The 24,779-nt window shown below is 53.0% G+C and overlaps 1 protein-coding gene across 1 annotated transcript; it reads right to left on the bottom strand.

Moving 5' to 3' along the window:
* Window positions 1-936: 936 nt before the first annotated feature.
* On the bottom strand, window positions 937-24,294 carry EVPL (envoplakin). Its single transcript, XM_030462040.1, has 22 exons — window positions 24,124-24,294; window positions 18,291-18,390; window positions 17,659-17,813; window positions 17,223-17,346; window positions 16,474-16,599; window positions 16,120-16,158; window positions 15,228-15,389; window positions 14,548-14,655; window positions 13,774-13,869; window positions 13,200-13,325; window positions 12,168-12,314; window positions 11,870-12,024; window positions 10,432-10,529; window positions 9,511-9,692; window positions 8,579-8,757; window positions 8,010-8,148; window positions 7,589-7,782; window positions 7,011-7,161; window positions 6,398-6,481; window positions 6,202-6,312; window positions 5,471-5,563; window positions 937-4,708 (listed from the first exon to the last, which is right to left on the bottom strand). The coding sequence occupies exons 1-22, from the start codon at window positions 24,195-24,197 to the stop codon at window positions 1,259-1,261; spliced, it is 6,093 nt and encodes a 2,030-aa protein (XP_030317900.1). The 5' UTR covers window positions 24,198-24,294; the 3' UTR covers window positions 937-1,258.
* Window positions 24,295-24,779: the final 485 nt, after the last annotated feature.

Genomic DNA, 24,779 nt, shown 5'->3' on the forward strand with positions numbered 1-24,779 from the left:
GCTCTGATGGGGAAGAGGGGAGAAAGCCTCTACCCTTATGGATTATTTTGGAGGTGTTGGACTTCCCAAGCAGCAGCTACAAGGGCTCTTACAAGAGAGGGGAGAGCAGCTCATGTCAATAGCAAATCATTTTTCTCATCCCACAAATCCAGGGGACTCTTTAGAATAGGGTAGAGACCAGGGAAGCACATTTCATCTCTCATCTCAAGAGGAACATGTGGGAGTTAGGACTTGGTTTTTTCAGCAAGGGGTGGGCACTGGAAGTGACACAGAGGAGTGAGAACTTGCCTAAAGAAAGAGCAAGTGTAGATTTTCCACTACTGCTGGATGGATCCCACAGCCAAAGATGAGGCCTTTAGAAAACAGTTTCACATCACCATTGACTTTGAGCACCACTACTGAACACCAGCTCTTCCTTTGCAACACATCTGCCTCTGAACAGGTAGAGGACAAGACCCAGATCATCTACTTCAACAGAGTTTGGTTTGGTTTTGCTTGGGGCTTGGCTTCCTCTGCCAGCAGCTCAGTGGCCCATGGCCTTGTACAGCCAAGATTTCCCCAGTCTGCAGGCAGAGAGGCTCCAGGACCAGGGGGTGAGGAGGCTGCTCCTGTTTATTGTAGTCTGCACTTAAACTGGATTACCCACAGAACTACACCTTTTGCTGCCCCAGTCCCTCTTTCAGAGGTGTCCAAATGACTAGGGAGCAAAGTCCCTATGTTTTCTAGAGACAAATATAACAACAGACACAGAAAGAAATTTAGGGGTTCAGTGCTGTAAGTTCATGGGGAGCAAGAGCCTGCAAACCCTTTGTGGACTGGGCTGCAGGACATAGGATTTCACAGGGGGAGGAGCAGCCTCAGCCTGCAGAGACAACACAGCCACAGAGAGGCACTTTCTAATCTTTATTGCATGCAGAAGAACGACCCAGCTGGAAAACATTCGGGCTTTCCCCCTTTTCTGAGCATAACCACATTTTACCTACTGCCAGTGAAGTTATCACTACCAACCCCCTCTTTGCTGTCACAGCAGCAGCTGGGGGACTGCAGGGACCCCCCGGGTCAGGTCCTCACACACTCACAATCATTTCTTAGTCCTGGCACGGCCAAACTGCACTGGGAAGCGGAGATAGCCAAGGTAGAAGTTCACAGCCCTACGTGCTGGATGCTCTGTTCCTGTGATCACTGCTGCTGGGGGGTGGGGTGTTCTGAAGGGATTAAACTCCTGAAGGAACCAGGTCCAGCATGTGTCTGAACCCACTCAATGCCTGAACCGGGAGAAGCTGGGGGAACAGCTCGTCTGGTGGTACCGCTGGAACCCCTCAGATGTGGCTGGGAGCAGCAGGAGGCTGCTCAGCGAATCCTTCTGGCAGAGAGCCATGGCCTCCTTGTAATTGATTTTCTCTTTAGTGACAGGGTCAATGAGATCTTTTTCATAGTTGGACTCATCCTGGAGCCTGCTGGCCAGGTCACTTGTTATCATCCCTGTCTTGGCAGCTTCTACCACAGGGATGCGACCAGTTTTCTTGGGATCAATGAGCCCTCCAGTTAGGTGTTGGACCTCCAGGTAGGGGAAAGCACTGTCCTTGGTCATCCATCCCTTCTGAACTGCTTCCCCCACAGACAGCCTTCGTTTGGTCACTGGGTCCTCGATCCCTGTGAAAGCTTTCTGGGCATTGAGCAGTCTCTGCGTGTAGGTCCTGTCAATCAGCCCTCTCTCAATTGCTTTGTGGACTGAGAAACGGTCCCGAGAAATGAGGTCTATGATGCCCCCCGTGGCAGCCTGGGCTTCCAGGAGCTTTTGAGCTGTCATGGGATCAAGCAGCTTCTTTGCAACAGCAGTCTTGATGTTGTATTTGGTATCAGTGGTGGTGTCGTGCACCCCAGCGATGGGGGATGTATCATCACAGAAGCCCTTCTGTGAGGCTGAAGGGAAGAAGCTTTGGGTTTGGTGGGTGGTGGGTGAGGAGAGTGGGGATTTGGAGATGATGGAGCCAATAGAGAGGGATGAAGGAGGTTTGGATTCCCCAGCCACCAGCAAGGCAAATTCAGAGATGGGAATCTTGCCATCCCGGTACAGCTGGTACTCCTCCTTTGTGATCCTCCTCAGCTTCAGAGCATCATCAATGGAGTACTGCTTCCCACTCTTCTTGTCAAGGAGAAGTGAGACTTCCCCATTTGGGCCCAAGGTGGTGACTTCCTCCCAGTCACACTCCAGCTCCTGCAGCTGGATGTACTGGCCTCTGTCTATGATACCTCTCTTATAGGCCTCATAAGGGGACATATCCTTCCCTGTCTCAGGGTCCAATATAGAGATCTTGGTGGAGAGGTTTGTCTCTCTCATCTGGGTCTCATGATTGATTTCTTCCCGGTTGACCCTTGACTGGAGATCTCGAATGAGCCTCTCCTTGTTGTAGATCTGATCCTTTTCCCTGAGGATGTCTGCCTCCAGCAGGGAAAATTCATGTTCCAGCTGCTTCTTCTTCTGCCTGTCGTTCTCAGTCCGCTGGTTGAGCAGTTTGGACTCCTCCCGAAGGAAGAGGACTTTCTGCTGCTTCTGCCTCTCCAGCTCTCGCAGTTCACTCTCCAAGTTGGCTCTCTCTTGGATGGCCAGGTTCCTGGCTTTCTGCAGCTCTGTCTCTTCCCGAGCCCACGTCCTCTTCATGCCTTCAGCTCTCTCAATCTTCTCCCTCAGCCACCGTACCTCCTCTTCTGCCTTTTGCTTGGCTCCTCTCTCCCTGTTCAGCAGCTCCCAGACACGTGCACGCTCACTTTCCAGGGCTCTATCCTTTTCCACTCGAATCACTTCCTTGTAGATGGTCTTCTCCTGAGATTTTGTTTTCTGCAGGACATCAACTTGGATCTGCAGGTTCTTGCATTCTCTCTGCAAGTTCAGCACCTCCATCTTCTCACGGTCCAGCTCCAAGCGCAGGTTGCTGGCAGACTGTTCGAGGACCGGATCCTTCTCCAGTTTGACCACTTCTTCCATAATGATTTTCTCTTGCACTGGGGCTGGGCTCTCCTCCAGCTCCTTTATTCTCAACGTAATTTGTCTCATCTCCTTCTCCAGTGCAAGCCTCTTGCTTCGATCCTCCTGAAAGTTGAGCAACCTCTCTTGCTCTTCCACCAGTGCATGAACCTGTTGCACCTCACGTTCCAGACGACGTCTGTTGCTCACCTCCTCATCCAGACTCCGGCTCAGCCTGGTGTGCTCATCCCGAAGCTTTGGATCCTTTTGAGTCAGTATCACCTCTTGGACAACTACCTTTTCCTCTGGCTTTCTCCTCTCCAGCAGCATGTACTTGTTCTGCAAGTCATAGATTGCATCCTCAGCAGCTCTCCTCTTCTGAGCCATGTTCCTCACCTCTTGACGGAGGCGATCAGCTTCTTTTTCCAGAAGTGGATCATTCTCGTATCGGATGACTTCCTTGTTGACCAGCTTGGTTTCCACCTTGGATCTCTCTCTCTTCCATTCATCCCTTTCACCCTGCAGCCGAATGAGCTGCTCTTGTGTCCTGCCGTTGGTGTTCACCAGTTCATTGAGCTGTTGTTTCAGCCTGTCAATTTCTCTAAGAATCTCAGGACTCTTCTCATGTTTCACCACCTCCTCTATCACCTCCTTAAGCTCTACCACTGGTTTCTGTGACCTGAGGACATTGAGCTCTGCTAAGGCCTCTTCCACTTCACTGTCAACCTTTGTCCTTTTCAGGGTAACTTCCTGCAGCTCCCTTTTCAGGTGTGCAATTTGCCGCTCTGTTTCGGGATCCACCCGGAAAATCTCATTGACCCTCTCTTTGACCTCTATCCTTGGTTTTTGCTTCTCTGCAATGCTGTACTGGCTCTGCAGCTCTCCCAGCTCCCCTGTAAGCATTAAATTCTTGCTCCTCTCTTCTTCAATCAGAGTTTTAAGCTTGGAAGACTCTTTCAATAACTCTGGGTCCTGCTCCACCTGCTTCACCTCCTTCACAATAATCTTGGGTTCGGCTGTGTCAATAAGTCTTTCCACCTCCTCAATCTTGTTCTTCACCTTCACTATTGCTTCTTCTGCAGACTTCCTCTTGAAGGATTCCTCATCGATTTGTAGCTGGAGGGTTCTAACAGACTTCAGCATTTCTGGGTTTTTCTCCAGTTTGACCAGCTCCTTCACCACCACTTTCTCTCGGATGTTGGGCTGCTTTCTCTCCAGCATGTGCAGCTCTCTCTTACGCTGCTCAAGTTCAGAAGCAGCTGCCAAGCTTTCCTCCTGGAGACGTTTGATCTCCTGACGAAGACTGGCTGCTTGGCTATCCAGGCTTGGATCTTTCTCAATTTTTGTGATCTCTTTGGTAAGGAGTTGGGCAGGAGTGGCCTTCTTCGTGCTCTCCATCTGGGCAAGCTTCCGGTTCATTGCTTCAATGTCTTCTTCTAGGCTCTGCCTCTTTTTTCCTTCCTCTTTAATCTGCTGCACCACCCTAGATAGGTTGCTCTCCACCTGTGGGTCTCTGTAATATTCTATCACCTCCTTTTCTTCCACTCGTTCGATGGGCTTCTGAGTCTTCAACATTAGCAGCTTGTTTCTGTGTTCCTCCAGATCCTCTTCAATCTTGGCAACTTTTCTCCTTTCCTCCTCCAGCTGTGATTTCAACCCCTCAGATTCCCTACTTGCCATAGCTTTGTTTTCAGATTCCTGGGTTTGCTCACGTACAGCTTCAATGTCCTCATGCACTTCCTTCTGCAAAGGAAAACAAAAAATAATTTTAAAAAGAAAAAAACAGGAAACCTGAGTTACTCTTTGAATCTGGTGCAGGTTCAGAGGCACAGAAGAAGACAACCCCAGGGAGCCTCCAAATAAAGCTATTTGTAAAGGGCAAATGAGGACACATTCCCACCATCTCAAGCAACTGGCTTGGTGTCAGGAGGTGCTTTTGTGTTTTCATTGTATCTGCAGCTGAGGGAGGGCCATGACCGGTCCTGCTGCACATCTGGTTCACAGTAGCATCACAGAGTGCCCCAGCTTCATCTCCTGTCCTTCCTGAGCACAGTGAAAGCCACCCAGACCAGACACCTTTCCTAGAGGTGTATTAAGCTCTAGAAAGGCATAAAAGTCCTACTGCTTTGAAGTGTTTCCTAGAGATTGTCAGCACTACACTCAAGGCACATCCAGAGAAAAATCTGAAATTCTCAGTTTGTGGATGCTGATGAGGTTTGAGCCTGAAGAGGATTTTCCCCAGCATATATTAGAGATTCAGTAAACAGTTGAGGGCCCACAGAGGTGATGAATGTCACAACCTAAGATCAGTGTTGATGAAACTGGGGTTACTTGTGGACCTTTTCCCACAGGGGTTTCCATTCCTCCCCTTCCTCAGCACCTGGTTGTGGAGATCTGGGGAGAGGTGGGGGAACCCAGGCTGAGCAGATTGCTGAGAGTTTGGGGAAGATAATTTCAAACCCAATCTAGAGGCCCCTGATCTTGCCACAAGCTGTTAGCTGGTACCTTCTCAATGATCTTCTTGGCAAACTCCAACCGGCTGAGCTGCTGTTTATTTTCTGCTGCCAGCTCCATGTAGAGCTTGGTTACATCATTTTCCTGAAAAAGAAACAGTGGTGAAAGCCTTGTCCCCTTCACCCTGACACAGCTCTCTTGGGTGGCACACTCTCCCACCTCTCCTTTCACCTGGATGCACTTCCTGTACTCTGCTGTTCCAGGGATTGGTGCCACCACATCTGACTTTGTAGAGACACACAGAGTCTAAGGAGTCATCCAGGAGATCCTGTGCCCTTTGTTGGAACACCAACACCTTGTGGAAACTGCCTCCTAGCTTACACAAGGTCCAGACTGCCAAATTCACCTCGGGTGACACATGGATGGCATTTGGCAAATAGCCCAGGAGGACACAGAGGAACTGGGATGTAGTTGGGAAGAACATTCAGGAGCTCTGGCTCTTTCCTGTCCCTCCACACCTACCCTGGAATGTTTATCTTCATGCACTATGTGGTAAGGAGGCATCACCAGCAATCTCAACACAAAGTACCAGACACAGCCCTGATTCTGGATCTCACCTGCTGCTTTGCCCCATGGACAAGTTGATACCTGATGGCATTTGCCCATGGGATTAGGACCATGATCAGCTGTGGCTGTAAGAGTAGATTAAGGCCTTGCAGAGGACATGGGTCTTGGGTAAGGAGCAAGAGAATGGTTTCCATGCCTTCATCTTAACACAGTACCTGGGCCTGGATGCTTTCTTGTAGTGGGGTCACACGCAGCCTCTTTGCAGCAAAATCAGTCAGGGAAGGGTCCAGAGAAGAGCTGTATTTGCCTGCTTGGAGTTCATAGTCCTGTTCAGGGCAGAAAGAGGAGAATCAGTTGGGATCTCTCAGATGAGACACTAAGGGAGTGCTATATGGGAAAACTCAGCCATACATTGAGGGTGGACTGCACATTCCTGGAGAGTCTGATCACTGCGTTCTTCTCGGGCTCCTTGCTCTCAATCTCCTCCACCAACCTCTGCAGGAGATACACACAACATGTCAAGGACAGATGGAGGTACAGGAACCCAGTAATACAAGAGCAGGCAAAAAAGTGGTGGTTCAGCCTGGTACCACCAGAAAAGTGGGAAGAGAGGGACATTTAGGAAAGCCTCCTGGACTTTAGAGGACCTCAGCAGCACTATCACTGGGCCAGGCCAACACAGAGACCTTCCCAACTCATCATCTGAGATAGTCTTTCAGGCATCAGGTTTTTTGCATCAGTTTCATCTGATGCAATCCTCTGGGATCTGGGTGTGCCCTCTCTCTGGAGAGGATATCAGCCTGGGGGTGACAAGCACAGATGAGGACACCAGCACTGGAGATGAACAAAGCTTGACAGATATATCATCTGTGAGCTGCAATCCATTGTCTCCTTGTTCTCCTTCCTTCACTGTGATGGGTGGAGCACACAACTGGGAGCTGGTGGGTGCTACTTTGTACCATTCACAAACAAATTTCCCCCTTCCCTGTAACTTACAGGTTGTGACACACGTCCTAGAACTCACCTTCTGTGCCTGCAGCTTGTAGTTGATCTGGCTTGGCCCATCAGTGGTCTTCACTTGATGCTTGGGTAGGTTGTTCATCCAGAACATCAGGTTCTCATTGGAGTTTTGGAACTGCTGGTAGGTGAGGCTGATATTTCTGAGGGTTTTCTCTCTGCACAAACATGAACATTAAGGGGAAGAGCAAAAATTCATGTATAAGTTCCTAAGAAGACAACATGGTGGGAATTTCAGCACAGCAAGAGAGGAGCAACTGGTCCCTGAGGGGGGGAGCACAGCTGTGCACATCAGGTTTGGTACTGCAGCCCAAACACAGCTTGGAAGATGAGAGAAGGGAAAAAAGGCAGGCAAGCAGCAGCAATGGCTATGAGAAGTGTTAACCCCAGGGTCTCTCTGGGTCAGGCAGAGGTGAGCAACCTCAAGGTTGCCTTCTGGAAGCCCAAAGCCTGCATTATGCACAGGAAGGTGGCAACTGCCCAGCAGGAGAGCAGCTTGGTCAGTGCAGAACCTACTCCTGGGACTCTGACTACTGCTGGTCCACGTTAGCTAAGAGGAGAAGAGATGATGCCCCAGTTCCTCACCGTTGATCCAACTGGTCTGCAATGGTGTGGTAGCGGTCATTGAGGAGCTGCACCTCCCTCTTCTGCCTGGGCAGGTCAGGGCAGTACTCCTGGAAGTTGTTCTGCACAGCACTGCAGCTGTGCTCAGCATCCTTGAGCCCTCGGTTCAGCTTCAGCACACAGTCCTCTTGGGCCACCAGGTCCCTCTTCATCTTCTGCAGTGAGGGAAAAAAAAAAAAGACACCTCCAGGTGGGCACCAGTCAGACCCTGAGGTTTGTGAGTGCCACAGCCTGCAATACCAACAGAAAGCCTTCAAGGAACAAGAGCTTCATCACTGGTGGCTTGGAGTGCTTCCAATTAGCAATTTCCAGCTCTCCCCATCGTTGCTACCTGAGCTGGGAGATCTCCCCTTCCCTAACAAAGAGCCTGATGTTGTCCTACCTGCAGGTCATTGGCCCGATCCTGCAGGGCATTGGGGGATGCAGGAATGATGCTGTCCTGAGCCAGCTTGGCCTCAAAGGTGCTGACAATCTTGTCTGTGTTCTCAATCTGAGTCTCCAGGTTCAGGGCAGCCTTAGCCCTGAAGAAGGGAAAAATTTCAGGACAAGGTTAGCTACAGAAGATCCCATTCTTCCCCTTTCCTCTCTCGTGTTGCCTGTCTAAGCTTATTTAACATCAGAGCCCCTACAGCATGGCAGAGAACAAGCAGTATGCACTCACAACCCTGTCATGCTGTCAGATGTATTGCATTTCACCACACCCAGCAGAGCTGGGACACATCCCCATTGTGGTGGACATGCCCCAGTGGGGGGATCTGACCAAAGACTACACACAGGAACTCCTTTGGAGGTGCCTTTGGTGATGGGTGGAAGGTTTCCAACTTGCACTGGGTTAGATGGACGTCAGCCAGTGTTCAGGTAGATCAAAAACGTTTCCTCCCATGCTTTTGTGTTGACACCTCCATGCATTTCCTTCCCTCATCCCCATCACACCGTGCCAGCAGCACTCACTTCTCGTTGTACAGGCTGGAGAGCATGTTGACATCATTGTATTTGCTCCTGAGGGCATTCAACGTGATGGGGAGCTGGGAAGCTGAGGTGCTGGTGGGTTTCTTGGAAAGGTAGGTCTCACACTCCTTCTGCAAAGCATCCTTGGCTGCCCCCAGGTTCTCAAGTTTCTTTGTTGTTTCCTGGCACAGCAGATGGGAGCAGAGTCACCCAACAGAGTCATAACCTGGCTGCTGTGACGATGTGTCACCCCCCAGGGAGGGCTTTGCTGTGGGGCAAGGGTGGGGTAGAGCTCCCATAAGGAATTGGCCCCTGGGGCACAGCCCCAGCCAGACTGTGGCTGTCTGGCAGTGGCAGGGTGTGGGAAGGAGAGAAAAACAGACCAAGATGGGAGAAACCTACAGGCCTGAGACCATCCTTCTGCCAAGGCCCAAGAAATACCCATGGATGAAGATGTAACAAGCTGAATTTCTGTCAGCCCAGAGATGTGGGGGTTTCCAGGGCTCTTTTCCTGTCCCACTGGCATCTCCTGGTCTGTACTCCTCACCAGGTGAGCCAAGGCTTGTCCTTGGATAAATTCCCTCTGTCCCCTTATCTTTTATGCTTTGGACTTGGGAGGGAAACGTGAAAGCATCCCCACAACAAGGTGAGGACTACCCAAGACTGGAGCCTTTTCCACAGCTCTGAAAGGAACAAACCACTTTGCTGCAGAGCTGAGCCAAGGGAAGAGCCTGTGTTTCTCTAGGGTTTGGCTTAACCAGTCCCATTCCAAGGGCTCAAGCCAGCCTGAAACCCTTGCATGTGTAACACAGGTTTCTCCTTTGAAGCACCATCTGTCACCCCCTGTGCAACTCCTACATCAGTTCTGGTTTGGGCCAAGGACACTTGGCCCTGCCAAACTCATCCTGCTCCAATCTTCCCACAGCAGCACTCACCTGCTGGTGTTGGATCCTCCTGGCAAGGTCATCTGTGGGGTCAGTGTAGCTCACTGGAGACCTCACCCTGTTCAAGATCTCCTTCTCTACCTGGACCAGGTCTTTGCCAACACGATCCAGGCTACCTAGGAGCTTGTCAGCTTGGGGATCATCCTGGACTACAGGAGGGGTTCTGGACAGAGCTGCAGTGAGACACATCTTAGGTTAAGCTCCATTTCACATCTGCCATCCCAGTCTTGATGCTCTCCCATACCTGGTCCCTAAAGCTGATGACAGCCCTGCTGCAAAGCTCTGCCCTTTGTGTTCTGCAGCTCTGGGACACAGAGGTTTCTCCTGAGCATGCAGCCATGGACAACCCAGCTAACATCTCCCATCCTGCACGGGTGTGTGCCTGCCCATGGCAAAGGAAAATGGTCTTATCACTGCCTCAACCAACCAGAGCTCCAGTCCAGAGAAGGGACAGAGACAGCCATGTGCCTGAGGGACAGAGACATCCCTGCTGAGCTATGCTGGGAGCTTTTTGAACTGCAGGGACTAACACAGCTAACCAGGGGTTGGGATTTAGCCGTGACTGCTGCTTATGCCACAGCTCCCAGCTAAGGAAGGGAACTGTGAGGAGCTTGGGTCCCAAAGAAGGTTTAATTAAGGCTTTGGGATAGGCACAACCCCTGTTGATGGAGATAGAGGCCAAGCTCAGAGAGAAGGGCAACAGAGTTTAAGTGAATTGCCTTCTGTGGCAGTGCCTGCCTTGGCAGCCCCAGGAGTCAGGTTATCCCATCAGCTCCTCTTTTCCATGGGGCAAAAGGCATCCTCATGCTCACCCACCCCTCAGCCTGCCCCGGGGGGGTGCTCTGCTTCCATCCAGGTCAGAGAGCTCTGCAAGGGAGGTTTGGAGAGGGGATGGGGAGGTGATGGACATACTCTGCTGGCTGGGCTGAACCTGCTCCTTGTGGCTGCGTCTCAGGGTGCTCTGAGCTGCTGCTCGCTTCTGCTTCACCGTGTTCAGTTCCCTTTCCAGCCTGGGAGGAGAGAGCAGCAGCAGTCAGCAGGACAGGGAGCTCCTGCACTGACATAAAGCCCAGGGAAGGTGTTCCCACATGTTCATGCCTCTGCCAGGGAAGGTGTTCCCACAGTGGTCTCTCCCAACAGAGTCGGCGTTTCCCCCACCCTTGACAGATGCCAACAAAGATGGAAATTGGTTTCATGTCACTGCAGTGCTTTGCAGGATACACAGAAGTTGCTGCTTCTGTGGCTGCAGCCCTGGAAACACCAACTCTTACTTGGTTCCCCTCTAATGAAACCAGAGCTGGGGTCAGCAGGAGCTGGAAGGACCAAAGGAAGGAGAGAGAAGATTGATGGAAGCAGGAGGACTTTGAAGATGAGGCTGGTTGTTCACATCCCTGCTATGGACTGCTCCACCAGCCTCTAAAACCAGCAAGTCCCAGCTCCCCTGGCTGCTGTGAGACCAGGGCTGTCCCTCTGCAAGGCCAGGACATAGCTCCATGCAGAGGGACCAGATGGTGGAACTTCCAGGATGGGAAGTAAACCAAAGACAAATATTTTGGGTATAGGAAGGGAAGCAAACACTGGGAGATGAAACAGGGTGGCAGATGTGGCCTGAAAAGGAGAAGAATTTTCCAGGCAAACCCTCCAGAGCTGCTCTCCAAGAGGAAGTTGCAAACTTCTTATTTTCTGTTTTAAAACATGTATGAAACCAAAGGATTCAGTAGCATGGGATGTGTGAGGGGGGACACGCACACAGAAGAGCAAGACGATGAAGCCCTCCTGCTGGTGTGATCAGGCTCCCACCACAGACATGCCCAAGTGCCTCTCACCCTGGGCTCTGAGCCTTTCACAGCCCATGAGCAGCTCTGGCTTAGCCAAGCACCTGGGGACATGATTTAAGAAGTGATGTCAAAGCTTCCTGCCCCACCACCCCATCCTGTGGGAACCACTGAGGCTGTCTGAGCAAACAGCAGGAGACTGCATGGTGGTTCAAGGGACATTCCTCAGTCTCCAGCTGGAGCTGGCTGAGAGGAGATACCACAGATAACTCTGTCCTGTTTGGCAAGTCCCAAGCTCCAGACTGATCCTGCAATTAATTTAGTCAAAACGATGCAAGTCACATGTTTGGGTGAAGAAATCAAGCCTGACTGCCAGAAAAGTCTCTGACAGCAAGGTCCATGCAGTGTGCAGTGCTGTCGAGGAACAGCAAGAACCTGGATGAGATATTTGGGTGCAGGCAACAGTCCCTCTCCAGGAGGGATTTGATCCTAGACAGTCAAGCACTCTGTTCCCAGCTGCTATTTCCCCACATTTGAGGCAGTCATGTCCAAACATCTCTCTGGGTCAAGCTCACCTGTTGACTTTGTCTATGGACTCGGGGTCTGGTGGAGGGATGGAGAAACAAGCAGAAGGTGCCTCCTGGACCACACCAGTGCTGCTCTGCACCACCCACATCTCCGGGTTGCTGTTGTCCTTCAGAGTGTATTTGTCACCTCTTGTCAGCTGCACCTGGGACACAGATACAAACCCCAGCCAAAGGTTTGGCTTTCCAGTACTGGGCCAGTTCCTCCCACCACAGACCCAGTATCCGGAGCAACCAAAGAAGAATCCAGTTGCCTGACTTCTAAGGGTACTTCCAGCCAAGCCCTCACCTCCCCAGCATCCCAGTCACAGAGGGTGTCCAAGGTGAGGGGCAGGGAGGAACGCGTCCTGCGCAGTTTCAGTGGGCTGATCTCTTTGCTCCTTCTCTTCAGGTCAGTGATGCTCTTCTCTGCCTGCTTCACTGCCTTCTCCTCATTCTAGACAAAACAGAGGAGACGGTGGTTGTGACCAGATGTGGATGAAAAGGAAGAGAGGGTGTCACATTACAGTGGGTATGCTGGGGCTGGCTGTCCATCCTTGTGTGGCCACTGGGATGGAGTCAGAAGTGTCTCCATTCTTGTCCCTCTATGTCCCTTCTTCCCCTTCTCATTACCAATGTTCCCCTTAGCTCACACAGACCTGGCCCCTGAAGGCACAGCCTGACTTAACCCTAGGTAATCCCACACTGTCACACTAAGTCTCCTGGAGAAGTTTTTCATCTCAGAAATGGAAGAATGGCCACCAAAAAATGGCCACCTGCTGGTGTCAGAAGGTACCAAGAACTCAGCACAACCCGGGAACAAAAAGCTTTGCATGCATGGGAAGATACCCCATTGAACTCATCCCCTCCCTCTCTCCCAGGCAAATATTTCTTTTCTATCTGCATCTTGCCCCTGAGGTCATGTTTCTTCATTCCTTCCCTCAGCTGATGAGAGTGCTGAGGACACTGCAGGACCTCTCCTTGCTGCTCGGCTGCCAGCAGCTCATGCTCTCTCCAGACCCTCTGATCCATCCCACCTGTTTAGGACAACACACAGCTCCTTCCTGTGCTTCTCCTTTACCCTGATGGTGACCTGGGTGTGTGTCACTGACTGGGACCAGTGCCCTCCCAGGGCTCACTGCCCCACAGCATGAGCAGCTGTGGACTTTCTGGGGCTACAGGGACTCAGCATTGCCATGGCCTTCCCTCTCCCTGGGATGAGCTGTCCTGGCAGGGTTATTTACCCACCTCCTCCCCATCCCCACTGTTATTTATTGGAGAAGTTGCAATGTTTGGTCTGCCCCTTAGGTCTGGTTAGTGCCACCAGTCCTGAAGACCTCACCTCCAGCTGAAGCAGAAGATCTGACACTACCCCAGGGCTGTCTTTGTTGAACTTGCTGTATTTGGTGTCCAAGTCTGAGTTCATCTTCTTCAGGGAGTGGCTCACAGCCTCAGCATCATCCTGGAACTGGAGGTGTGGGTAGGAAAACAGCCAGGGATGGGGGGACATTACTATCTCCAAGTCCAGAGGGGTCTCTTGGTTCCCAGTGTCTCCCACAACCTGTCTGGGGCTCACAAGACCCTACAACCACCCAAGCACGTGCTTGGACAAGGACTGTCCATCACCTGAGCCACAGGTGAGTGATCCCACCCTACAGCCAAGGCCCAGGTAACAACAGGGAGCAATCCCTCCCCTGTCCCTCTTCTCCAAGCCAGGACACTAACCCAACAGGGCTGGTGAGAGGAGCTGGGAGCCAGTCCTTCCCTGCAGCACTCAACAACTGTGTTTTGGGGGTTGTTTCCACAAAAGACCCTGATTATCTGCAAGAAGATCTCCCATCCTCATTCCTTTGCTGCCTCTCTCCCCAGCATGTCCCTGCAGCCCCTTGGCCTCTGCTCTTCTCATTGCTTTTTACCTTTTTATAGCTCTCCACACTTTTCAGCTGACTCTCCTGGCAAATGCAGAGATTCAAGAAATTCTGCCACTCATTCTTCAAGGCTTCCTGGTGAGCCTGTGGTGGGAATAAAGCCTGACTCAGTGGACTCCAGTCAGTCCTACCTTCCCCACTGGTGATCTCTTTTCCCCAGAAAGTCCCAGGAATCAGAAGAAAGGTGAAGACCACTTCTGAGCAGATGCTAAGCTATGCCCAGGCATCTCTTGATGCTGAGCCTGAGCAAGTCTCCTGCTCAACAAGGACCTGGCTCATAGCCAGCAGACACCATTTCCCAAGGGGTTTCAGGTCTAGTGGTGAGAGAGCCTCTGAGCCCACCAAACCACTGCATCTACAGGCTTGGAAATACAACCTTGAAGGTTGGGATCTGGTTTCTCCTGGGAGAGGTCACATTGTGTCCCAGATGGAGATTCCCAGCAGCGTGAAGGTGGCTGCAGTGACCACACATCTGAGCACCAGGCCAGGAGCTGGTCCCAGCACACAGATGTTAGCCACCATCTCCTGGGGATTTCTGAAGGGGTGAAGATCCTGCACTGCCCCCAGCATCCTCACAGGGCTGGAGCAGGCAGAAAGATGCTGCAGTGTACTTTGTGCAGTGTGGGAGGAGAAAGTAACATAGCAGCCCTGCAGAGGAGATGAGGAGGTCTCTTCTGACTTGTCTCCTGCCTCTGGACCCACAAATTATGGAAAACATTCTTGTTCTCTTACAGGGTTGGGGAGGAGACCCCCTTTCCCTACCTGGATAGGTTTGACAGCTGGGTGCTTTAGCTCTATCATCCTGTCCCCATCATCCTGAAGATGGTTGACCAACTCCTCCTGGTTGAGCAGCTCATTGGCCTTGAAGTCCTGAAGGGGGAGAGAAACTTCATGGCAGTGAGAGCACACAGGGAGCACAGAGCAGCTCCTGGGGCACCAAACCCCTTGTGTCAGAGAAAAGGCTCCCAAAGCACAGACATCTTCGTTGGTTTGTTTTCAAAAAAGGGGCCAGGCAAAGCTGAAACAAATTAGACATAACCTGGCCCTCAGAAAGCATCAGGGCATTCATTCAAAGAGCATTTTCACTAAGCAATTATCCCTCTCTTCTTCCTGGTCCCAGAATGGGGCAATCACTGGGTGTTGCACTTTGGATGTTGAGACATGACACAGGGCCTTGTCCTCCCCTCTGACAGCTCTGGAACATGTCACCCCAGGTGCCAGTCACCCCAGGGGACACACAGAGTGGCTCAACCTTATCTCCAGTCTGGACCCAGAGCATCTTTTCCATCTCTACTCCTGTGCCCAGCACGGTGGGGCTGCCCCGGGCAAGAACCAGGCTTTGGACTTGATGATCTCAGAGGTCCTTTCCAACCTGGCTGATAATGTGGTGGGTGCCTAGAAGGCTGGGATCTGTCCTCTTGTCCACCCCCCCAAGGGCTGACCTCGTACTCCCGACGCACGCTTGGCACATCCATCATTTGGTCACTCCAGTCCCGCTTCAGGATCCGGGTCTGCTGCTCTGTCAAGTAGCCCAGCTCCTTGGTGCAGCCCTGGAGGTGATGGTACAGACTGCCCAGGCTCTGCCCTCGCCAGATTGATGCTTTCTGTCCATGCAGACAAGGGAGAGACAATGTTGGTGTTGTGGCTGAGGATCTCCTTTCTTCTCCTCCTTCCCAGGACCCCACTCGTGTTGCACACCCACCAGGAGATTCCCAGAGACCTTGGCAAGGTTGCTCTTATCTGATGGGGCTGCCCTTCCCCTTCTCTCCCTTCACAGGCAGGATTTGTTTGTCTAACCAGAATCTCAGGTGTGGGTTGGTGCCTTGGGCAGTCTGTGAGCTCTGCTCCATTTCTCACAAATGCCATTCTCCAGCAAAAACCCTCACGGGCCCAGCTGGCTAAACCCAAAACCTTCTTCCCAGCCACCTCCTCCTCTGCCCCAGCTGCTCATTTCCTCTCTGGAGGTCTTGCTAGGGATCAGTGTAAGCCTCAACATTTGCAATCCTGATGTGGAACATCCCAACTGGCTGGGACAGTGTTTCCTGATGCAGCATCTGTAACCCTGCACTCATGGACACCTTGGGAACTCCAGCTCAGTGATCCAAGGAGAGGAGAGACACAGTTCTCACCCACAGCATCCTCCTGAGGGCAGAGAGTGAGCTCTCAGTTTACACCCATTCCAAGTTGAGAAGGAAATGGGGAAAGAAAACATGGGACACAACTTGACTGTGTCAGACCAGAGGCAGTTCCTGCCCTGAGCATCCCCTGTCCACCAGGGAATGTGTTACTCTGCTTTATGTCCCCATCTGTCCAGAAAACCACTGAGAAGCTTACCAGCAAGTCCTTGTACTGGGTCTTTAAATCTGCCACATCCTGGGTTACAACACGGCCAAGAGCAAGGGTAGGAGGTAAAAAAAAAAAAAAAAAAAAAAAAAAAAAAGATCAATACCAAAACCTCATCAGTGACTGATCCTGATTTACGGAAGATGCTTAAGAAACCACTCAGGAACCACCTCCCTGGCCCCTGCATGGCTTCATGGGTCTGAGCTCAGGTCTCCACTGTGCAGAACAAGAGTGGATATTCATGGTGAGGAGGAGCAGATGGGACACAGAGGCAGAGAGTGAGGAGAGCCTGCAGGATCCCAAGGGAAGCCAAGAGAAACATGGAGAGCACAGAAGGTGCCTTACCCCGGAGCGGAGGTTCTTGATCTGGAGGCCGTAGGCTTCAATCTCTTTCTGGAGGATGTTGTGCTCAGCTACTTGCTTTTCCAGCTCTGACATGCCAGGCCCATACTGTCCTGTGTTGACTTGTTTCTGTGCAAGAGGAGTTAGGCAGAAACTAAAGCAAAAGATTTTCTTGCAGGGAGAAACCCCAGGGAGTGCTGGAGGGGTAGGAAGAGATCTGGGATTTGATACTGGTCCAGGAGGAAGGGGTGAGAACTTGTTGCTGTTCAGTGTGATTGCACAGGGGCAAAAATAACAAGGCCTGGTAATCCTGGGGTGAAAACCTAAGCTGAACCACCCAAACCACCCACCCTACCCATGGTGACACACATTGGATTCACACTGAACGTTCAAAGGAATCCAAGTTGACTCCACATTGGGCAATCCATGTACCCAAGACCTCACAGTGTGAAACCCAGAGATGGAGGGCTATAAAGTCCTTGAAGACATCACCTTCTCCATCTTTTCATCCCACAGCAGGGCACCTCTCCCAGATTCCTCTCCAGTAGTTCTTAATTTGGAGGGGTCAATCATGAGGGTCTTGCAGAGGGTTTGAGGAGGTGGAAGGGGAATCCTTTCTCCTCCCCAGAGTTATTTCCACCACTCCCAACATCCCTGCATGATGCTGAGCACATGATGGCTGGCAGCGCCCTACAGGGCACTATCTGGTCTTGGAAGAATTGGGAGATACATCTATAACCAGTTGTTGTTACCATCTTTTGGTCCAGGATCCTAGCCCAGTCTACCCTGGGCCCCACATCAGGGATGTTCAGCTGCTCATAGAGAGCCCGGTACTCTGCACACAGCTGTGTCACTCGGTCGTGGAGCTGCTGGATGCTGCCAAGGAGAAAAGGCACATGGATCTCAGTGTCAGTTTGGGAAGGCAAGAACCAAGGTGGGGTTCATGAAGCCCAGATTTCATTTGTAAGACCCAGACTACTTTGGAGGCACTTGTCCTGCTGCTCTCCATCCTCAGAGATGCCTCAGAAATCATAACCCAGGAGGAAGCTGCAGGGAGATCAAGGTTGTCCCTTCCCAGCTAGGAAAGAAAGCTCCCCTCCTAATTTCCATCTCTCATAGCAATGACTGGAGTTGACCTAGATCCTAGAGTGGTTCCTGGCTGCCCAGTGTTCCCCTCACTGTACTCACTCTTTCTCTATCTCAATAGCCTGAGGGTGTTTCAGCCGCTTGGCACGGTCCACATCCAGAAAGAGGTCCTTCAGCAGGGTCTCTGCTTCCTTCAGGTTCCTGGCATTCTCCTGCTGGAACTCAAAAGCCTTGTTCTTCTGCTGATTGCTTTCATCCTGGAGACCAAGGATGTCAGAGAAAAAATTTTGGTTGGACCATACAGACCTCACAACAGTCTCCTTGGCCAGCACAGAGGACACTGATGCTCAACACAGCAAAGACAAGAAAGGCCCCAGTGCAAGGATGCAGCTGAGAAGCATCTGCCCAGACAAGAGCTTCTGCATTTCTCCCACCATCAGGGTCAGGCTGGCTGCATGTCTCTGGGGTGGCTGGGGGCACAGGGCTGTGCTGCTGTAGGTGAGAGAGCCTGGGCTGTGTGAAGGATGAGGCTCTGAGCAGAAAGCACCAAGAATTTGGGAGGCCCTGGTATGCAGCCCCAGGAGCTGGGGGGCTCTGTGGGATGTTCTGCTCCTCCCCAGCCTCGAGCCAGGCCCCAAACCCACACCAGGGAGCTGATGCTGAGAGCAGGCACCTGACCTGATATCCCAGATGCAAAGCCTTTCACCTTCCCACCACCTCCTGCCACATCTCACCTGCTTGAGCCTGGACTGTGTCTCCAGGATGTCCTTCTCCACCTGGTCAGCATTTGTCTGCATGCGGGAGATGAGCACAGCCAGCTCGTTGGTTGAGGACCTGAGAGAGGGAGCAGCAAAGCAGAGAGGTGGGTGAAGGTAGCTGATCAAGGGTTGGACTCGATGATCTCTGAGGTCCCTTCCAACCCAGCCTATTCTATGATTCTATGATTCTAAGGCACCTTCTTCATCACCATCCAGGACCTAACCCTGCCATGGCTCTTCAGGCCTCTGCCCCACGTCCTCCTGGGCTCAGAGAAAGAGTTTAAGCTGTAGCCAAGTGCAAGGCCACGTGTAAGTGTTTGGTGCCTGGCTGCTGCCTTCAGCCAAGAGAAGGGATGAAGTGGTGTGTTCAGAGCAGCCATGCAGATCACCTGCACAGTTCCTGGCTTTGGGACACCACAGGTGCTCAAAACCTCCTGTGGATTCAAAAAGAAGTTGGCAGGAAAAAAACCTTAACCTGCTGTGGGGCTCCCACATGCATCGACACCACGGGTGGGTTGGGGAGATCTGAGGCCACAGACAGCTGGAGACCAGGAGCCTGCAGAGGCAGCACAAGATGCTGGCCCTGTTTGGAGGCACTTCCTTGGGTGTCTGAACTTGGCTGCTGGTAAAGGTGGGTGAGGTGGCCTTCAGCCTGACCCAGAACTGCTCTCCTATGTCTTGCTTCATGGAAAGTGCCCTGCAGTTCAGCTCCCTGAGGTGCTGGAGACCTCAGTGCCACCCCAGCACCAGGCACCAGTGGGCAAGGGAATTGCTAGCCAGGCTACAAGCCCCTCCAGACACCATCTGGGATGTGGCAGTCACGCTGCTCTCAGGGGCTGGGGACAAATTTCCCAAGGCCATGGCACAACCCCAGCCCTCCTCACCCCAGTGAGGTCCCCATCAGACCATTCCCTATTGCCTGTCACCTCAGTGCCATCACACCACTGATGGGTACCAGCAGGGCTCTCATTCCATCACCACTACTGGGAATGAGCACCCAGAGCCCTGCTGAACCAGCTGGATCCTGAGCCTGCAGCAGGGCACAGGGTGGTTCCCTGTGGACAAGGAAGCACAAACCTTGGTGCCACCTTTGTCCTCATGTCCTGTGGCCTCTAACAGCATCTCCCTTGGGGATGGTGCTGAAGGGTACAGTGCTGCCAGGATGTGGGTGAGCAGAGGCAGGAGGTGGGGACCAATGGCATCAGCGAGGGACCAAAGCCCTCAGGTGACTGCTGGTGGGACAAAGTCCAGCAGTGGCTCAGCCCAGCTCAGCCATGTGCTAATTCTGGGGTCTGAGAGCAGATGGGAAGAGTCTGAGCAGCCCCAAAGGGACATTGCATGGAGCTCAACTGGTGCAGCCTGCCCTGTGGCTTTGGTGGAGGAAGAGGGTAGGAGGAAGGAGATGTCCTGCAGCAGAGCCCTCCAGCCATGGGCTTTCCTTCCTTGCCCCTGAATCCAGTGGCTCTGCCATTGCTCCAGCTACTCCATGGTTCATGCCAAAGCTTAGAGCAGATGCTGAGATGTTCATTTATTACAGCCCCAAGTGACTGCCAAGTGCCAGCAGGTGTTATGGTCACCCCAAGCCCAGCACCCTGATGCCACAGATGGAGCCCGTGTTTCCAATCAGCTCAGCCCATGCTGACCACAGCTCAGCCTGTGGAACTCTGGAGGAGGCTCAGCCCCAGAGCTCCTGCTCACAACATCCTCCTGTCCCCTTTCTCCATCTCCTCCCTTGGTTTTGATGTCCCAAAAGGGCAGTGTGGGTTTGGGTTGTAGCAGCTCCTGGCCATGCCTCAGTTTCCCTGCCTGCAAAATGCACATTAGTAGAGTAAAGGAGGGAACTGCTGCACCCTGGCAGTGCCCTCTTCTACAGGGAGAGATCACAGAGCCAGGAAGTTCAGGCAGGGCATTCATCATCCTCATCATGCAAGCATCTTAGTCTGCTACAACCCTTTCCACCCTGCTCAACATCCCTCCTTTCCCATCTGTGCCCCACGGGTGCCTGTCCCAGGGGAAGCTGCAGTTCTGGGGGAGACAAGTCCCAAGTCCCAAAACAACAAGGTGGAGAGGAGCAGCCCCTGAGCCTGCAGCAGGTTGGAAGCCCTTGGAGGTCCCCCCTTCCCAGGAGGTTACACAATCTCCCACTCATCCCTGACACGCCTGGAATGAGGTGGTGTCCCATGAGCAAATACTTGAGCACCACCCAAATTGCCTGCCCAGGCTCTCAGAGCAGGGAGGAGACAGTGACTCATGGTCTGGCTGCCATCCCAGGGGATGGATGCCTCTCCCCAAGCACCAGGGAGAGGACCATCCCACCCCAGAGGTCTGGCTGGAGTCAGCTCCCACCTGGGAGGGGTGTGAAGGGGGTGTCTGGTTTGAACCATTCTGTGATGTGACCTCCAGGAGGGTACAAGTGAGGATTTGTGCTTCCCAAGGAGGGTAGAAGGCAAATAAAATCCTGCTTGGTAATTCCTGGTGGCATTACCTTCCTCTCTGAAGGAAACACTGGGACATCTCATCTCTTGGTTCATAAGGCTGGATACACCAACCAGCCAAGCCTCTGCCAAATGAGAAGTGATGCTTCCTGGAAAGCATCATCTCAGGACCAGAGGGGGTCTGCCCTGCCTCTCCTGGAGTGGAGGAGCCAGGAGGTCTCCGTGCCAGCCAAGGAAGGAAGCCTGGCAGAGGAGGAGACTGAGACCTTGCAACCAGCAGCTGGTGGACAGGGGCTTCTCCAACCCTGCAAGCAGCCAAACCCCTTGAGTCTGCTGAAGAGCAGTCTGGATGCTTGAGGAGTGCTGAAAGCAGGTAGGGGATGTCCCAGGAGGAGAGGGGTCCACATGCTGTCCTGGGAGCCTTTGGAAGGCCCAATGCACAAATGGTAAAGCCATCAGTCTTCAGCTCAGCCTCTCACCCTCATAACACCCCTCAGCTGAGGTGGGAGCAATGCTGAGGAACCTGCTCAGTCTGTGCACTCTTGGAGAAGGATCCCGACCCCCACAGACCCTTCTATCCCAACCCCAGAGGACTGCAAGCTTCACCTGTCCCCACCGGCACCCGTCCCCACAGCCCGTGGTGACACAGAGCATGGCTGATGTCCCTTTTGCCCCTGGGGAGAAGCCCTCACTCAACCAGGGCTGACCACAGCCAGGTCCCAGGTCTCAGGGTGAAGATAGTGCCACTTGGGCTGCAGAGGGACAGCCTGGCAGCAGCTGGGGTACCAGGAGCCACAGCTTCACCCCTGCTGATGCTGAGCTCCATGCAGGGCTGGGATGGCCAAGGGCAAAACTCAGCTCAGCTCCTCCCATCCTCCTCCTCAAGAGCCAGGGCCTCCTCCTGCCTAGGGCTAAAGGGGCAGAGGGCTGTAATTATCCTTATTAATTGGGCTGTTTCTCATCCCACTTTCTGGCTCCTGGACAGCCCAGCTGCAGGCACAGGACAGTGTCCCTCAGCAGGGGCAGGACTGTCCCCCAGTCCTGCTGGAGCACCTTTGGGCAGGACCACAGCACCCACCCTCTTCAGCTGCCAACCTTCTCTGACCCCTCCTTCCAGAGAACTTGGCTTGGTGGCCACAAGGCAGAGCCCAAAGCTGGGTCTGTCCTCTCTGACAGGCAGAAGTCCTCAAGTGCTCTGATCTGTTCCCTGCAGACCACCACCAACCAACCCCCCACCAGTGCTGGGCTAATCCTGTGGTGGGACCATACTGCTTGAGGCTGATCAGGGAGATGGTAGCAGGGAGATGGTAGCAGGTAGCATCTCTCAGGGAGATGATTAAACCAGGAGACAACTTGCCATCCACCTCCAAACCCACCCACAACCTCTGCCAAAGTGGCACCTGGGCACCCAGTCCAGAAAGATGCAGTTCCACCTTCCCATGAATGGTTCCTCAGCCACACAGTGTGCCTCCTCCTAGAGCAGAATGGTCCTCAGGGTTGAACCTCTGCTTGACACTGCATCCCTGGGATGCCACCACCAAGTCGAGGGCCCTGCAAGCAGGGATGCTCAATGCCATGGTCCCAAGGACCAATCTACCTCTGACTTCTGTAGGGTCCTTACCAGCACCTGCTAATCAGGAACCCCTGGAGGCAGGGAACCTGGGCTGCTGCTGGGGTTCTGGTCTTGAGGTCACCAGCTATGGGCCACCAACGATTTCTTGGGGCCATCTGCAGAGCATGTGCTGGTGACACAACTCATCCACCTTCATTTTCTCAGCTAATACGGACACTGACCAAGCCTTGGGCCACAACCAAACCAATGAGGCTCTGTCTGGTGGTGGGTGCCTCCTAAAACAAGCCCAGCTAGCTGGGGGGTTGCCACACTTCTGGCTCCAGCCTTCATCCTGCACTGAGCAGAGGTGTGAGGTCTCATTGGGATGTGACCCCAGTTATCCCCAGAGCTTCCCACCAGGGGAGAACCTGGTCCCAACCCTCCTGCAGTGTGGTGGGGGCTGCAGTGAGATGTCCCAGGCAGCCCCAGGAGAAACCCCCAGCCCAGGTTTGGAAGCCAACATGCACCAAAGGCTGGGGAGGTGGACAGACTGCATGAGCAGGGCTGAGAACAGAGACTGACACAGCTCTGGGGCTCCTGGGGTGGTGTCTCCACTGCAGTCAGGCCCCAGCAGTGATTTGGTGTGCAGAGAAACCCCAGATCTGTTTCCATGAGGAGTTTGTGAGCGTTCAGCTCCACTGAGACAGCAGTTTCCTATGGCAGGGCAGGGAGCCAGCTCCCAACATCCAAGCCTCAGGCTTTGTGGGATCCCCCTTCTCCCCAGGTCCCCCTGCCCTGCCCAGCAGCACTGTGCCACCACCCTCCTCAATGACTGTCTGCTAATGCTGGGTTTGGTCCCCATAAATGGGCAGAGTTGGGTGCCAGCTCTGTGCTGTGTCCACCTGGGCACCCATACATAGCACACACACACCAACTATCCCAGGTGATGGGGCCGGCACCCTCTGCTCCCTGCAAGTCCTCTCCTCTTCAAACCAAACCACTCTGTGATTTCCTCAGCCTCTAACCCTGGCTGGGGACAGGGATGTCCCCAGACTCAGCCCACTGAAGCCAGGAAATGCAAAATTGCTGAGGAAAGGTGGAAGATAACCCTGACTTAATAACTGTAGCTGAAGGTAGGGATGAGTGGGGTCTTTTCAGGAGCTCCCTCTCCCAGAAAAGCCTCCTCATGCCATTACACATCTTGATCCCCAAAACTTAGGGTTCCTCTTCAGAGAAAGGCATGGCTGTTAGATCCTTTTGGTGCAAAAGCAACCTCAGCTGTTTGAGCTGCAGAGACCCAGCCTGTCACCGGGGTAGATTAAAGCAGTCACCAGCAAACCCACTCCTCACCCATCTTCACCACCTGAGCAGCACCAACCAGAGCATCCCTCTCTGGGGATCCCACTTCCCAGGGCATCACCACCCCAACCTCACACAACCAGCAAGCCCAGGGATTTCAAATCCAGGCTGGTATCTGTGTCACCATCAAGCAGATCTCACTCCACCCAAGCACAGATTCTCCCTGCTCCTACCTGCCCAAACGGGGCTTTGCACCTCCCTGCTCCATTAACCCAGCTCCGAGCACCTCTTCAGGCACTGCACACCCCAGGGGCTGCACAGATACTTCTGGGCTGGAGTGCAAAGCCCACCAAAGACAAGGACAACAGCTCAGGCAGCACCTTTTGGCATCAGCTTCCAGCAAACCCCAACCTTCTGGCTGCTCCACAAAAAGGGATGGATCTCAGGATCAGGAGCCACCAAGCATTCCTCCCCTCATCTTCCCCCAGGCTGCACAGGACAGAGAGAGCAGAGTTGTACTCACTTGTTAGGCTTGGCAGGGGAACCTCTGTTGGGGGAACTTCTGCCTGGGGAGCCTTTGTTCACCCCCTTGAACATGTTGGTGAGATCCCAGTTGGTCTCTTGGAGTCTGGAAAGTTGCGGTGGGTTCTGGCTCTCTGCTCCGGTCTGTCGGGATGGAATGACAGGACTCAGAGAGGGAAGGTCAGCAGAGAGCTAAAGAGCAGTTTCTGGGAGGCTCCTCCCCAAAGGCAGGTAGGTGAGGAGCAGCAGCAGCAGCAGAGATGGAAGCACATATGAAAAAATTACTCGAAAAACCAGTTTAGGGTGGAAAGAGCAGAGCCCCAGAGGGAGAACGGGAGACCTCGCCCTGGCTTGGAGAGCCTTTTGGCACACTCAGCTGCAGCTGTGCAGCAGTTTCCCAGCAGAGGGGCAGAGGACAGAGCCTCTGAGGGGGGTAAAGCTCTGCAAAGGTGACTTGGAGGGAAGGGAGGGCTCTGTGGCTGCTGGAACACCCTTTAAAGAATTTTCTGGTGTTGACTCCTTAAAATGCCGGAGAAGGAGCAGAAGCCCTATGGAAGAAGCCAACCAAGAGCTGCAGCAGCAGTTTAGGAACCACCAGTTTGCAGAACAAAATGTTCTTTTGCAGTTCAGTAAACTTTTGGCCCAGGCTCAGCACAA

This window comes from Calypte anna, chromosome 18, assembly GCF_003957555.1.
Source record: "Calypte anna isolate BGI_N300 chromosome 18, bCalAnn1_v1.p, whole genome shotgun sequence".
In the NCBI taxonomy this organism is placed as follows: Eukaryota; Metazoa; Chordata; class Aves; order Apodiformes; family Trochilidae; genus Calypte; species Calypte anna.

Bases quoted from the DNA above. Each gene is read 5' to 3' on its own strand.
- EVPL (XM_030462040.1), bottom strand. From the start codon at position 24,197: ATGTTCAAGGGGGTGAACAAAGGCTCCCCAGGCAGAAGTTCCCCCAAC. The intron at 16,600-17,222 runs GTAACAACAACT...CCTCTTGCACAG, and splicing joins GGATCCTGGACCAAAAGATG to AAACAAGTCAACACAGGACA. The intron at 8,758-9,510 runs GTGAGTGCTGCT...CTGCTGTGCCAG, and splicing joins GGAGGATCCAACACCAGCAG to GAAACAACAAAGAAACTTGA.